Genomic DNA, 15183 nt, shown 5'->3' with positions numbered 1-15183 from the left:
TTTAAAAATGAGATAAATGAGAAAAATTAGATGATAAAGGATGTGTTACCATTCTAAAGCCCAGGAGGACATCACACTGACTTTAATGTCTAAAGTTTTAAGAGGTGACAGGAGACCTTACAAAAAACCCAGGAAACAACAAAAACTGAAACAGACAGGAGCAGAAGACGCTCATGACACACAACATTGTTACAGTGAGTCACGAGATTTCCTATATGTAGAGAAAAATAACGTGTGAAAGGAAAACTGTCATGGTCCCCCGTGCCAGGGTTTTCGCCTCCCTTTGTGAACCCTGGTGACCTCGGACCCCTCTTCCCACACTTGTATGTATCGCACGTGGAAAGTAAAATAAAGGAACTAATCTTTATTATTTCCGTCTGCATCTAAGTCCTTCCTACGGCTTGTGACAAAAATAGATACATTTTTAAAGAAAAGAGAGAAAACTTTATCTACAGTAAAATAAAAATATTGCAGTTAAAAATCATCAGAGCAACAATGTGACAAGACGGGAAATAAATGTTTGCCACCCAGGGGCGGATCTAGAAGGGTGGCATGGGATGGCAAGTGCCATCCTAAAATAATCTCTTGCCACCCCAAGTGCCACCCTGGTTTTGCATATGACAGTGTTGTTTATTAAAAAAGGATATCATTAACACTTTGACCATAGTTAGCGAATATAAATGCTAAAACTGGATATATTGCATAGTGTTACCCCCCTCCACCATTAACAAATGGTTGAGCCCATAGCTCAAACCGGCTTTTTTCTTGTTTTCTGTAGCAAGCGATGCTTATGATTGTGCCAGAGCACATTTTGAACAACACCATGGGAATTTCAGATTTCACACAGGTGGTTGGTTGTTACACTCTGGAAATGGAATGAATGTGAGTGTTATTAACCCTCTGGGGTCCACGGACACGCTGCACCTCTAAATCACATGACTGACATTTAAGCTGACACAACAACAAGCTGCTGCCACCCTCAGTCTCTATTTCAGCCCGTGTTGAAAGTTCGTACTTCAAAGTTTTTAAATTGTAATTACAGGCCAGTAAATCCAGAATTATGATAAAAAATTATATAAGCAATGCTTTATTTTAAAATACTGTCATCGTCGTAACGTTTTTTTGTGTGTGGGTTTTTTTCTTTTCTTCTTTTTTTAACTGTTTTCTAAGGACAGCGCAAAAACAGTAAATAAAGAAGTCTAAGGAGCTTGGAAAGAAAAAAAGACTTGTTTAAGTTGCTTGAAGACGTTTCACCTCTCATCCGAGAAGCTTCTTCAGTTCTAGGGTCAAATGGTGGAGAGTCCCAGATTTAAACCCAGTGGGAGTATCCCCCAAAAGAGGGACAAAGGACCCCCCAAGCTGCTGACAGAGTGGTGTGCAGCCACCAACCTGCTTCTAAAAACAACAAAAAGACTGCAGGGGAATTATACCCCACTCTGCATGCATGGAGCTCTGGTAGAAACAGTGGCCTCCTGACATCAGTCCCCTGCTGAACCTTTCCATCCACACTCACTTAATGCTTCTACACTCTTTGTCCCTCTTATCGCTCCCAATGACCTTGATCCTGACTGTCATTCATCCTCAACATTCACCGTATGCTTACATTAGTTTTTGCTATAGTTTAGGACACTGACATAGGATAGTCTCTGTTATAGTACACACACTGTTCACTATTGTAGTCTGCTACGCTTCCACTACTGTAGATATAGTCATAGCACTTTGTAGATCAGTTTCCCACACATCGATACATCTGTATATATGTAGCACATCTGTTTATTTGTTCATAGTACATTTTTATATCTGCCCATCTTGATATCAATATGAAACATCTGTATGCTATACAGCTCATCTTTATATCTGTATATTTGTCTGTAGTTCATCTGTATATTTGCTCTCTGTATAGTGTTGCAAAATCAGTTTCACTCAGGTTCTTTTTTATTCCTTGAAGGATCCAGAAACGGCACCGGAACTCAGTAGTCATTTCACAAAAACCTTTATTCATCTTTATTCATCCTCATTTAAGCATGCATCTTCTCGAAGGGGAGACGTGCCAGGCCGGTGTCCCTCTGCAGATCTTCACTCCTTTGTCTGTGAAACACAGCTTTATAGAAGCGACCCCATCATAAAACAACCATGGTGTGCTGCAAACTGTGTGTCTGTGTGTGTATGCACGAGCACGTGAGTGCCTGTGTGTGCGAGTACCCGTGTGTCTATGTGAGTGAGTGTGTATGTCGGTGTGGGTGCGTCGTAACAGTCAAAGCACTGTGTGTGTGTCTCTCTGTACGTGACTTCCTGCCGGTTATAAAAGTAATCTCACCCAAGCTACACCAAATTCCTCTGCACAACAGAGAAAACAGAGTTAACATATTACAAACACTGAGACCCCCACTCTGCATCCACTGGGTCGTTGGCCTCTTGTTGTCTTACATTTACAGATAAGGTGGAGAGTGAACACATTCCAGGGTGGCCTTTTGTTGTGGGCAGTCTGAGGTACACCTGTGCACTACTCATGATGTCAGATCAGCATCCTGATGTGGCACACCTGTGAGGTGGGATGGATTATCTCAATATAGCAGATGTGCCCACTACCACACATTTGGACTGATTTGTGACCACTGTTTGGGAGGGATGGTTATATTGTGTATCTGGAATGAATTTTAGGTCTCTACGTCCATCCCATGGGGAATGGGAGCAGTAACAAAGGTGTTGCGTTTATATTTTTGTTGAGTGTATGTAATTGATTCACATCAACATTGATTATAATGCATTGTTATTTTTGTGCAGGGAGAGCAAAAACATACAAACTCCCTCTCAGCTTGTTCGTGGCCAAAAATGGCCACCCCTTGTTTACAACTACAAAATGCTATAAAATTCATATATATTAAGAAAAATTTCCACTTTTTTTTACTTGATTTTTTAGATTAGCATCAGTGCTGTTCATGAAAATCAAAATTTCATTCAAATTCAGAATTCTAACCCTTTAAATACCAGTTAGATCACATAATCCTAGGAACTCATAAATGGAAAAAATCACAAAACCCCAATTTTTTTCCAAATAAAACATGCAAACTGAATTATTTTCTAACCATGATGGAGGTTAGATGCATAGCAATAAGTAAAAGTATCAATGACTTTTATACATCTTTGTTTTTTCTGTGCAGTGACAGAAAAACGAAAAAACTCCCTCTCAGCTTGGGCATGTGACCACTCAAGTGAGTCACATGCCTTTTAATATCTACATATTCTGTTGCAAAAATTCAACAAACCCCCAAGCATAATTTCAGCATGCACACACACACACACGCACACATGCACACACGCATAAAGTAGTTTTGATAACATTAAGAATAAATTTGAATGTAATTCTAAATAAAGTTGGACTTTATGCAATCCTTAGAGAAAATATTTAGAAAACTGTTTGAAACAAAACTCAATAGTTAAAAAAAAAGGGGTGGGGGGCGCGCGAAATATACAGTAAATTTGTTTACAAAACTGATGTTTAGTGTAGTCTTCACGACAACACAGACACAGGTTGGTTCTTTGAAACAGGCGTTTATTACTTGAGCTTTCTCTCCTCAGCTTCACCATCACGCCGATACGCCACTACGCCATGAGAACTGGTCACGAGTGAACATTACAAACCAATTAGCAACTTTACAGTACACATATTAAGTCCAAACACAAATAAAAATATTTCTCAAACGACAACCTGGTTGACTGCTTGTCCTGAAAAGAGGTGCTTAAGTCCTTGTGTTGCTTTCTCATTTAAACTTTTTGCTTAACACACTTCATGAGAGACATCTGCTCCCTCGCAGTCCATGAAAAATCTAATTTACTCTTGTTAGGGGTATTCTCACAAGATAATAGCTCTTACACTTCACACATGTACATTTCAAATAAAGACATTTTAACACAAACTATAAATATTCATGAAATTATATAACATATTATAAATCAGTCATCCACATCATGAAATCTACACAGAACATTTTTAACAGAATTTACGTATACTGTAGTAGCCCCTTTATTGCACGGCATTTCCAGTAGTTTACTTTGAAAAAATGTAATGTTTTGTACATTAAAAAATTATATAGCACATTTAAAACCAGATGTACTCCAAAGTGTTTCACAAATCCAGTAAAAGCAGTAATAAAATACAAATAAACTAGCAGGTGGAAGACAAAAATTACCTAAACATACAAGATAAGCAGATATCAAGATTAAATTCAAAGGTTAAAACAATACAAAACATTGTCCAAAAAACAAGAAAAGTTGTTGCATGATATCTCACTGCATTGAAATTGCCTCAAATGATGACAAGTGTTGTTTGTGCACTGAGGGAGATGCCGCCTTACACCATCACACTGCCTCTCAGAACAACAATCAATAGCAGAATAAGTTGTTAGGCATCGGCAGACTCAACTCTGCTGCTCAACCCACAGATGCGGTGCCATTTAAGGGGAAATAAACAGGCTTGCTGGCTGTATAATATTTATTGCCAAAAAGTATTGTTAAGGCAAATAAATGATCAACCAAACACAAATTCCCCTTTTTTTGTGCTAAGTGTATTTATTGTCAGGTTTAACCCAAGCACAGCTGAAAACAGATGTTCAGCCTTTCTTCAGAACCTTTTGATTGGCTCTATTAGTTTTGTTAGTAGATTGCTAGCTCCCATGTCAGGTCTGCTTATTTTTGTCTCACTAATTTGTGTCACTCTTTGCAAGTTTTACTGATCATTGTTTAAAGAAGCTCACTTCCTCTGTGCTATAGGTTTTTTGTGAGTAGCTCAATAGATTAGACAGTAGATTGGATTTGCCACACTTTATAAATCTGGCCTTAATGCTGATGAAGCAGTCACATGTCATCTCAGATTATCTAACACCAGGCAAAAACAGATTATCTGTTTTACTAATTATCATTGATTTTACTTCTCTGGTCAATTTGAAGATTTTTATAAAAAGAATTTGCTGAATTTATAAAAACAGATTTTTGCAATTTTTAAACTTCTGTTTCTTTGTCAACGATGTTACATAGTTTATACAAAACTATGTAACATTTAGAGAATCTTACTTATTTGTAGTTTGCTACAAATAAGTAAGATTCTCTAAAATCCTTTCCAGGATTATGATAATGGCAGCACTAGGAGAACCTTTACACATAATTAAAAGCAGTTTAACGAGCACTTTATTTGGCGCCACACTTTAAATATAAATAAATATAAATATAAATTTGCACACAAGGTTTAATTATTTATTGAGTATTTTAGTAATTAGCAGGTAGCCTCTTGACGAAGGCCTGCACAGCTGCCTCTCTAACATAGGACTAATGTGACTGTAGTATTAAGTTACCAGCTGAATGATTTTAAGAGAAACTGATAAAAGTGAATATTGAACAGAAAGTTTGATGATAAGCTGCAGCCAGAACTCAGTCCTCTGATGTTATCACATACAGCAGAAACGAAGAGGAAACTGACAGCATCAATCTGATAAGAAGAGCTCAGTCCATCCTGTTTACCATGGAAATTCAACCATAGATCTACAAACTGTTATGTGGCTTCTGATTTTATCAAAGTAGCGAGAATTTTAGAATTTCTGAGAATTTCTGTTGTAATGGCTCAGTGTCGGGAAAGACTCAATCTCACAATAATTCCTATAGAGAGCTCCAGTAGATTTTCTTAGTGTACAGGCTGGGATTAGCTGACCTGCTGCTTTCTGTGGATGTAAACACCTGAAATCAACCAGATGTGAGCTTATGTTTCATGAGGTGTCCTGGTTGATGTCCATCCTCCACACTCACAGTACACTGTTCATGCTGTCTTTATATTAGATGACCACTGTGCAGCAGTCACACACTGTTCTTTACTTTAAACTCATCACAGTGCAGCAAACTAATCTGTTTATCCTGCATTAACCTGCAGAGGGTTTCATCAGTTTGCCACAATGCCAGTCAGTCACAGGGCTAACACATAGACACCGAAAACCAGTCACCCTCATATTAGAATCACTAGTTAACCTATCCCCACTAACTGCATATCTTTGGACTGTGGGAGGAATCAGGAATCAGAACCCACACTGACACGGGGAGAACATAAAAACTCCACACAGAAAGACCAGATATTGCAATCAGACTCAGGAACTTTTTGCTGTGAGGCAACATAGCTGATCACTGGACTCTCGTGTTCCGATAATCATGATGGCTCTGATACATTTATTGGAGCTAAGCTGCTTTAGAAAAAAAAAAATCCAGCTGTTATCGGTGACACTAAAATATTATTAAAGACCTTGCTGTGATATCAAAGGTTAAAGCTGCTCACAGTGGAGCCAAAATCCGACAGAGAGAAGGGATACACCCCCCCGGCGCGCCTTTGTGTTGCAGATATACAGCGAGCAGAGCACATGTGTCGATCAGAGCAGAGAGACGTTGACCTGGACATGGAAAACCTGCTGCTGCTGCTGCTCCTTCCGTGGAGCTCAGGTAAGATTATCAGCTCTGATTGGCTCACACACCAATATCACCACGGCACACAGATCATAGAAGGAAAGGAAAAGCTGCACTTTGTCAGTCAAAAGCAGTTTTTCATCTGTTTACATTCATGTCTTCATTTCATGTTTTATGACTTAACAAACTGCCCTGGTGCCATCCTTTCAGAGCTTCTGTTGGATTAAGTCATCTTTCTGAAGACTTTATCACTTTTTTTTTTAAAAAAAACCAAGAATATTAATAATACAACCCCTGGGCCTGAGTCAGCTCTATAAGTAATTACGATCTGAGGTCTCGGGCCGAAAACCACAGCAACCAGCAGTACAAACAGTTTAAATCACTGGAGGTTGCCGGACATCCAAACAGGTCATCACAGAAAGGGGAAAAATCTCTTTCACAAAAATCCTCATTAATCCTCCTTTTGTATCGGAGGAAGTGAGTAAAAGAGCTTTTCTGTTTCAGGAAGAAGTCCCCCTTAAGTATCCACTCCTTTTCCCCCCCGCTGATTCCAGATATTCATCATCTCTGTTTCCAGTGATCTATTCACCTTTCTCTTGTTTGCTGTGCTTCTTCATTTCCCGATTGCCTGATTTGATTTGTTCTGTGTGAGGTTGGAACATGTCCTGCTTTGCTGCTGTAGTCTTTTGTTCTCACTTTTCTCTTTTTTGGGTTATAGACTAGATGTTCTGTGCTGTTGTATTTTCCACATGTTGGAAGAACGTAGGGATGTGTTGAGCTTCTGAAGCACAGATATTTTGAAGTGCAGTTCAAAACACCCAGGTCACGTGACCATGACAAGTTTTGGTTTTTCTTCACACCAGTCTCAAAAGGTGGTGTACCTGCTGGTTCCAAATACTGCCAGGCTTCACATTTTTATAAAGCAGAGAGATTTGTAATGACAAAATTAATGTTTTTGATATAATTAATTACAGTCCATGTGCAAAACAACACCCTCTCTCTAATTGTTTTTTTTTTTTTGCTGCAGATTGTGAAAACCAATAGACTTAAACACTGGAGTCAAAAGTGCAATCCAAATTAATATCACATAAATATATTAATAATATATAAATATCTTATTCAAATTATTTCTGGTATATAGACGAGAGAAAGACAGAGATTAATTACAGGTGATGTATTTCTTAACACCTTTGCTTTAGGGATGGGTTTAAAAAATCTATTTTAAAATATCTATTGATTTTAGCTTGAGTGATATTGATTCATTAAATCCTGAATCGATTTTTAAACATAAATGTATTTTGCCAGAAATACATTTATGTATTTATGTATTTTTGGGGGAAAAAAAGAGAGAGACAGAAATCTCAAGTTAAAGCTCACAAAACTATTTCAACAACCACCAAACAGCTGAAACAGCAAGTGAGAGCTGGTGTATGGATTCTGCATAAAAATGTAAACAGAGCATGGATCGTTCACGTACACGCTGTAGAATATTTACGTACTGGAAGTGCTGGGTATACAAATCTGGCCTAAGTCTTCGGTCAGAAAGACTGCAGCAGTCCAGGAGTTTAGTTCACTGTCTTTAATTAAACTGGTTACAGAAGGGCTTGCCATGATAAATCCAACTGTGATGCAGCCAGATGTGAACTCATAATTGTGGCAGATGCAGTATAGGTGACTATAAGCATGGTTGTCTGTAAATAGAAACAGGTAATACTATAATTAGCAGGGTCAAAGATAACTAAGAAACAATCAGAACACATGATCTACTCAGACAGAGCAATATTTCACAATGTCCACAAGGCGTCGCCGTAAGACCAGAAGTTGGTTAAATAGCACATATCTTCCCAGTTGCTACAAGCATGTGGCAAGCTAACAACAGATAAACTAAACAATAAACAACAGAAAATCCTTTAACTGCGGGATGTAATCATTGGAGGAGATTCTGGCCACTGGTATTAACTTAGTATTAAATTAAATAATTTAAGTAAACCTACTAACGCGATATCAGTGTACCGAGGCATAACTTTGGCTTTAGAATGCACAAAAAACTATAATTAATATCATACCAGTTAACACGTCAAAGGTAATAACACTTACAGTTTCATTAACGCACAAGGAATCACACAAACTGCGTTACTACTGCCATGCTCTGCTGCTGCGCCTTTCGTCTCTCACTCTCCCTCTGCGTGATGCGCACATGATCACTGATGCACTCACTTGGGTGCACTTGATTCTTGCCTCTAGCCATCCTGAGGCTGAGTCAGCAGGGAATTTGTACACACACCATCGGGACTGAAAGATGACATTTCACAGATTCTGAAGCTGCAGGTTTCATTGCTCCGACCAAGATTCATTGAATCAACAGCAACAGAAGATCAAAATTACACTTCAAATTTGAGAAACGTCATCATTAATTACCTCTTACTTTTGCTCTTTTGCTTCCACCACAATAAAATCCCATTTTCTGCACAGCTCTTTCTCTCTCTTTCTCAGTGTACTAAGAGACCAGTTTACCATCAAAATCTGTTTTCTGCATTATTCTCTGCTTATTACACACCAGTCTACTGTTGTATTCAGTGCTGTCTGCCTCTGACATTAAAGCCTCGTTTCTGCTATTCAATACCAAAGAAATTTGAACTTAAAAATTATGCCAAATTGCAAAATGCTTAGCTGTGTCTCTAATAAAACCGCTGTAACTTTGCTCTGCTTCACTTCAGCAGCATCAGGTAATGTGCATGTGCTGATTCATTGTTTTCTTCTGTTTTTGATCTACTGCAGAATATTTTTAAAGGGGTTATCTGCTGTAAAAATTCGGAACTTGGTTTGAATCCAGAAAGACACCAACAAGAATAAAGCTGATTTTTTTAATGATAAAAGTGTCACGGTCCTGGGTCTTATGACCCAGTGTTTTGAGTTTCAGTTCTTTTGATGCTGTTAGTGTATGTTCTAGCTTATTATGTTTCCTATGTGCATCTGTTTATCAGTTCCCCCTTGTATTGTCATACCCTGTGAAGTCTCCCTTGCCCTTCGCTTCATGTGTTTCTTATCTATTTGTCTTATGTTGTTAGGTCTGCGTTTCATTAGATTTCCTGTTTTATTTTGAAGGGTTCCTGTGTCCCTAGGTTCTATGTTGTTACTGTTACGCTCCCCTTGTCACGTCGTTATGTTCATGTGTGTCAGCTGTTTCCCCATGTGTTCCCACTTCCCTCATTATCCTCCGGTGTGTATTTAGTCCGCGTGCTTTCAGTCATTCGTTGTCAGGTTGTCTGCTCATCCATGTCTCGTCTCCAGGTACCCATGTCAGTTCACTATGGTTAAGGTTTTTCATGTTTTGTTATTAGTTCACCCAGTTTAGGTTATTGTTTAGTTTTCACCGATGCCCTCTTATTTTGTACCCTCGTTGCTAGTCTCAATAAACGGCTTGTTTTGTTAATCCACACCACGTTTTGGTCTGCGTTTGAGTCCACCTCTGCAACACATACGGTCTGCCCCAGCCAGATCGTAACAAAAAGCATAGATAGAAATGAATGAAATGATGATCAAAGATTTAACTAGAAACAAGAACAGATAAAGTGAATGACAAACAACGATCTGAAAGCTTTGAGGACCTCCATGAACTTTTTTGAAAGTTCTGGATCCACGTGCTGCTGATAGGGATCATATGATGTTTGGGGTTCTCCCTGCTGTTTTAGGGTCTCGGCACCTGTGGATGAATGTTGTTGTTAACATATAAATAAACTTAAGTGACACTTGAAGAGTTTTTTCTTGAGAGTTTTTTTTTCTTAACAGGTGTTGAAATTCGTTCGATTTGCGTAGGAGAAGAAAGCAGGCTGAGTCCAGGTAAGGTGTCAAAAATGGTGATTTTATTACACACACTGCGCAGAAGTGTGGGAAGAAAAACTTGCAAGACATTCTCCGCAGGGCGGATGCTTTTTCATTCTTATATTACCCTGATGACGTCACACAGTTAGACCTTACTGGAAATGATATCAATTTCCCCACAATTCCAAAAGTTCTCCTTATATAGACATCAGATGATACTTTTAGAGAAAAACAAGTGTGTGTTCTGATGTGCATTTTGTGAAACTGTGAGTCCACCAGAGGCTGTCCCGAGACGACCTCCCTTCACTTAAGAAGTGTGTATGTGAACGTGCGTGTTTTTACATAACTCTGTATGTGCATGTTTGTGTATGCAGGAGGCCCAACTGGACCCTCAGTTTCGAGAGGTGGTGATGAGATACAATGATAGATATCATTTGAGACTGAGTAAAGATTCTACTCAGATTATCATAGATATAAAACAAAGATCATGCTGTCATCAGATTCAACAATGATAAATGATTAATCAATGATAGTTATGATTATAAAATGTCACCATAAGAATACAAAATAAAATATCTCTTGTCCACACAGGCTATCTATTAATTGCAAGACAAACATGAAACACTCAAAAAACCATTTAAAATCACCAATTAACCTACCGAGTATGGTGAGCATGCTCTCCTGTGTCAGCATGATGTCTGATGAACAGTACAACGTGAATCTGCCTCAGTCTGATTTATGGAAAACTTTTTTTTCATATTCTAAGAGTTTTTATCCACAGCTGAGCTCCAATCCAAATCTTGCTTCATACTGATGGATTTTCTCTGATTTTTGTTATCAGGAGTCCAGCCTGAAGGAGAAGATATTTCAATAGGTAAACAGAGAACTCAGATGGAAAAAAAACCCCACAGAAGCAGCAGCAATGTTTGACTTTAATGTTTTCAGAGGGAAATTCACCACTATTACTGATGACTCTATGCTTTCTGTTCAGAGCCTGGTGATGTCAGGTTGGTGGGAGGAGCCAGTCACTGTGCAGGTATACTGGAGCTGAAACATCTGGGAGAATGGAGACCAGTCATTGGCTCATTCTATGTTGTTACTGCGAAAGTAGCAGCTGTCTTCTGTAAACATCTGGACTGTGGCTCTGTTGTTAATGTAGAAAAACAATATGAGTCCACAAAGAGATCTGTGTGGTGGATCGGAGTTTACTATGCTAATTCTGGATATGCTCTGAGGGACTGTACATATTCAGATGAATCTTCCTACATTCTGAATGCCACCTGCTCAGGTAAGGTTCAGTGACACCATCAATGACATCAGACAGAGCAAATACAAAAGAGTGCAAGTTAGATAAAAAACACTTCTCATACTGAACATTGTGTTCAGTGTCTGAAGGGTTTCGCTAGATTAGCTTAGCTTGTAGCAGACTCGCTAGCAGCATGGCTTCTTCAGCTGTCCCTGCCAAGAGTACCTGGCTGCAGCCACTGGGGAGTGGATATTGCGACCTCCACAGTAACCGGAAACACGTAACTTCAGTTAAATCGACTTTGACAGCAAAAACTAAATTGCATTTTTGTCACTATTGATGCTGCTGAGAAATAAACATGGCTCTAAGTGTTTTTTAACACTCTGGGTTTGTTAAAAAAAAAAAAAACCCTCAGCTTGTTCATGGCCAAAAGTGTCCATGTGTTATGTTTTTTGGATTTGTATCTTTGCTACTTTTTCTGCATAAGGGTTTTTTCATAAATATAAAATGGTCATTACTTTTTACATTTTTAATTCTACAAACACCTTTTCCTGGTGCAATGCACTTGTTTGAAGGTCTGTGAAGGTTCTCAGTCATCCAGGTCATCGTAGTCAAAGGAGCTTGCAAAGAAAAGCGTCTGGACTTCTTTAAGTTGCTTGAAGACGTTTCATCTCTCATCCGAGAAGCTTCTTCAGTTCTAAGGTCAAATGGTGGAGAGTCCCAGATATAAACCTAGTGGGAGTATCCCCCCACAGAGGGACAAATGGACCCCATGATGATCCTCTAATCGCCTGAGCCAAGGTGTGAAACTGGGTGTTGGTCCCAATCAGCCAGAGTTTCGGGTGAGTTCATTGTGAAACCTGACCCCACCTTATCATGCGAATTCCTGAGATCAGATGGCCCAGGATGTGAGTGATCGTTCAGGCATCTGGGGAGGGATCTCAAAACTGGATTATAGATGGCAGAGAGTTGGTGTCGTAAACCACCGCTTCTGTTCAAAGATGGTCGCTCACAGTGGACATAGATGGCTTCTTTCACTCCTCTTTCAAACCCTCTGTCCTCTCTGTCCAAAATGTGAACATTGGCATCCTCGAAGAGTGTCCTTTATCCTTAAGATGCAGATTGACAGATGAGTCTTGTCCTGTGGAGGTGGCTCTTCTGTGTTGTGCCATGCGCTTGTGAAGTGGCTGTTTGGTCTCTCCAATGTAGAGGTCTGGGCATTCCTCGCTGCACTGTACAGCATACACCACATAGTCTGTGTTTTGGCGTTTTGTCTTTTGGGTGAACCAGTTTTTGTCTGAGCGTGTTGCTGGGTCTGAAATGCACTGGGATGTCATGCTTGGAGAAAACTCTCCTGAGTTTTTCTGATACACCGGCTACATAGGGGATGACAATGTTGTTGCGTCTGTCTTTCTTATCCTCCCTCGCTGGTGTCTGGTCTTCTTTTCTGTGCCTCTTTGCTGACTTTAAGAACGCCCATTTAGGATAGCCGCACGTTTTGAGTGCTTCCTTTACATGTGTGTGTTCCTTCTTTTTTCCTTCAGGCTTAGAGGGAACATGTTCTGCCCGGTGGTGTAGGGTCCTGATTACTCCAAGTTTGTGTTCCAGAGGGTGATGGGAGTCAAAGAGGAGGTACTGCTCCGTGTGTGTGGGCTTCCGGTAAACCTCTTCAATGTGCACAGCGCAGTCCAGGAAAGGCAAACAGTTATCCTTTGTGTCTTCCCTGGTGAACTTGATGTTTTTATCCACAGCGTTAATGTGCGCAGTGAAGGATTCCACTTCTTGTGTCTTGAGACACAAGAAGTGTCTCAAGACACATTCCACTTCTTGTGTCTTGAGACACAAGAAGTGTCTCATGACACATTCCACTTCTTGTGTCTTGAGACACAAGAAGTGTCTCATGACACATTCCACTTCTTGTGTCTTGAGACACAAGAAGTGCGCACATTAATGCTGTGGATAAAAACATCAAGTTCACCAGGGAACAGTCGCGTCGTTCTGTCATGCTTGGCTGTGTGGCAGGCAAGCAGAAGTGGTGGACCCAAAATTGCAGGACTCTTGGAGATGGGAATAAACTGAAAACGCGGCTTTATTGCTGGAGGAATGATTCACGAAATAAAACTTACAAAAACAAAACTCTAAACCGAGGTGCTGGAGGACAGGACATTACAAACACACAGCAAGTTGAGGGTACGACGTGACCCTGACACAGAGAAACACAGGGCTTAAATACACAGATGACAGTAATCAAGGGATGAGAGACAGGAGGGTAACACACCTGGGAGAAATCACAGCTGACGAGACAGGGGAAACGTAAACTGAGCACACTCACATACGACACAGACCTTCACAATAAAACAGGAAACTCAGACACATGGAACCAAACAAGACATTGAACTAAACAGACAGATTCACAAACAGATGAAGTGACACCATAGACAGACAGATACAGTCGCAGACTCAGAAGCAGACCGAATATAACACGTAGAACTCAAACAATAATAATAATCATGATAATAAATTGGAAAATGATAATAATAAACTTAAAGCGCTGGGTCACCGACCCAGGACCATGACAAGAAGGAGGTATAGGGTCTTCACACACCCCCGTTCTCTGCTGGCCATCGGGGCGGGGGGCTAGGAGGAGGTGTTGGCCGTCCGATTGGCCTCCCTGCTCCTGCAGAGCCTGGGGCGGTCTGCTTGCCTACACCACGGGGGAAAGGGTAACATCTCTTGGGTCTAGGTGCCGTTTCCCCCCTCTGGGGGTGAGGGTATCTGGACCTGGGGTATAGAGTATATTTGGGGAGTGTGATTGTGTGTACATGTCCATTTATGTCTATCCTTAAGTTGGGTGAGTGCTGAGTGTTTGTATATGTGTGCATGAGGGTGGGAATGCATGTTTGTGTCTGTGTGTGCCTGTTTGTCTGTGTCTATATGTCAGGTCGAGTCTTAGACTCCACCTCTCTGGGAACTCCCAGGCCCTCCAAGGCCTATCTCCCCTCACCACACTCCCTGCCGGTGACTGATGCCCTCAAGGGTCGGTGCATTGGTGGTTCTTAGTGTCCGGCGCTGGGTGCTCAGGTATGTACCAGCTCACTCACTCCCGGTGGCTACTTGGCGGGGCCTGGCACCAGGCCTCTTCTGGGGGGGCCCTCGGGCATCCGGCCTCTGGGCCTGCAGCTTGGTTCACTCTGGCACAGCTGGCTGCCGGCAGAGCTGGCGGGCATGCCGGTGCAGCCCCCTCTGGCTTCTGCTCTGCGGCTACTGGGTGACCCCTCGTCTGGGGATCTCCTCAGCCCTTCCCAGGAGGGTGGCACGGATGCCCCTCCGGTGGTCCTCCTTGGGCTCTTGCACTCTGGAGCCTCTGGATATCTGGAGCCTGGATCTCCTCCATGCCTGCTTCATGCCCTGGGGGACGGGGCTAGGCCCTCTACAGCCTCTAGCAGACTGTTACATGGGGAAACCTTTTGAATACAAGCACGCTGATCCACACAGGTGTGCACACGGGTGTTCACTGTTCGTAGACATAAACTACACCTTTCTTGGCTGCTACTTCGAAGCACATTGTGCGCTGTCGGTTCTGCGTGCTGCACAACAACATTCAATATTTAGTATTTACTGCTGTTTACACTTAGCTAGATTCGGTTCGGTGTTTTGTTTTTTACTTTTTCTACGTG

General features: G+C 40.9%; 1 protein-coding gene across 1 annotated transcript in view; it reads left to right on the top strand.

Moving 5' to 3' along the window:
- Positions 1–6395: 6395 nt before the first annotated feature.
- Positions 6396–15183, top strand: part of LOC113015262 (scavenger receptor cysteine-rich type 1 protein M130-like) — a 42946-nt gene continuing 34158 nt past the window's right edge. The window contains exons 1-4 of the mRNA XM_026157212.1: positions 6396–6474; positions 10228–10278; positions 11102–11134; positions 11252–11548. Of these exons, the coding sequence (XP_026012997.1) occupies positions 6396–6474; positions 10228–10278; positions 11102–11134; positions 11252–11548 (460 nt within the window). The remainder of the gene's footprint in view (positions 6475–10227; positions 10279–11101; positions 11135–11251; positions 11549–15183) is intronic.

Source organism: Astatotilapia calliptera, chromosome 3 (assembly GCF_900246225.1).
Source record: "Astatotilapia calliptera chromosome 3, fAstCal1.2, whole genome shotgun sequence".
NCBI classification, from domain to species: domain Eukaryota; kingdom Metazoa; phylum Chordata; class Actinopteri; order Cichliformes; family Cichlidae; genus Astatotilapia; species Astatotilapia calliptera.
The sequence above is the reverse complement of the archived record's forward strand: the minus strand, read 5'-3'. Positions and strand labels throughout refer to the sequence as shown.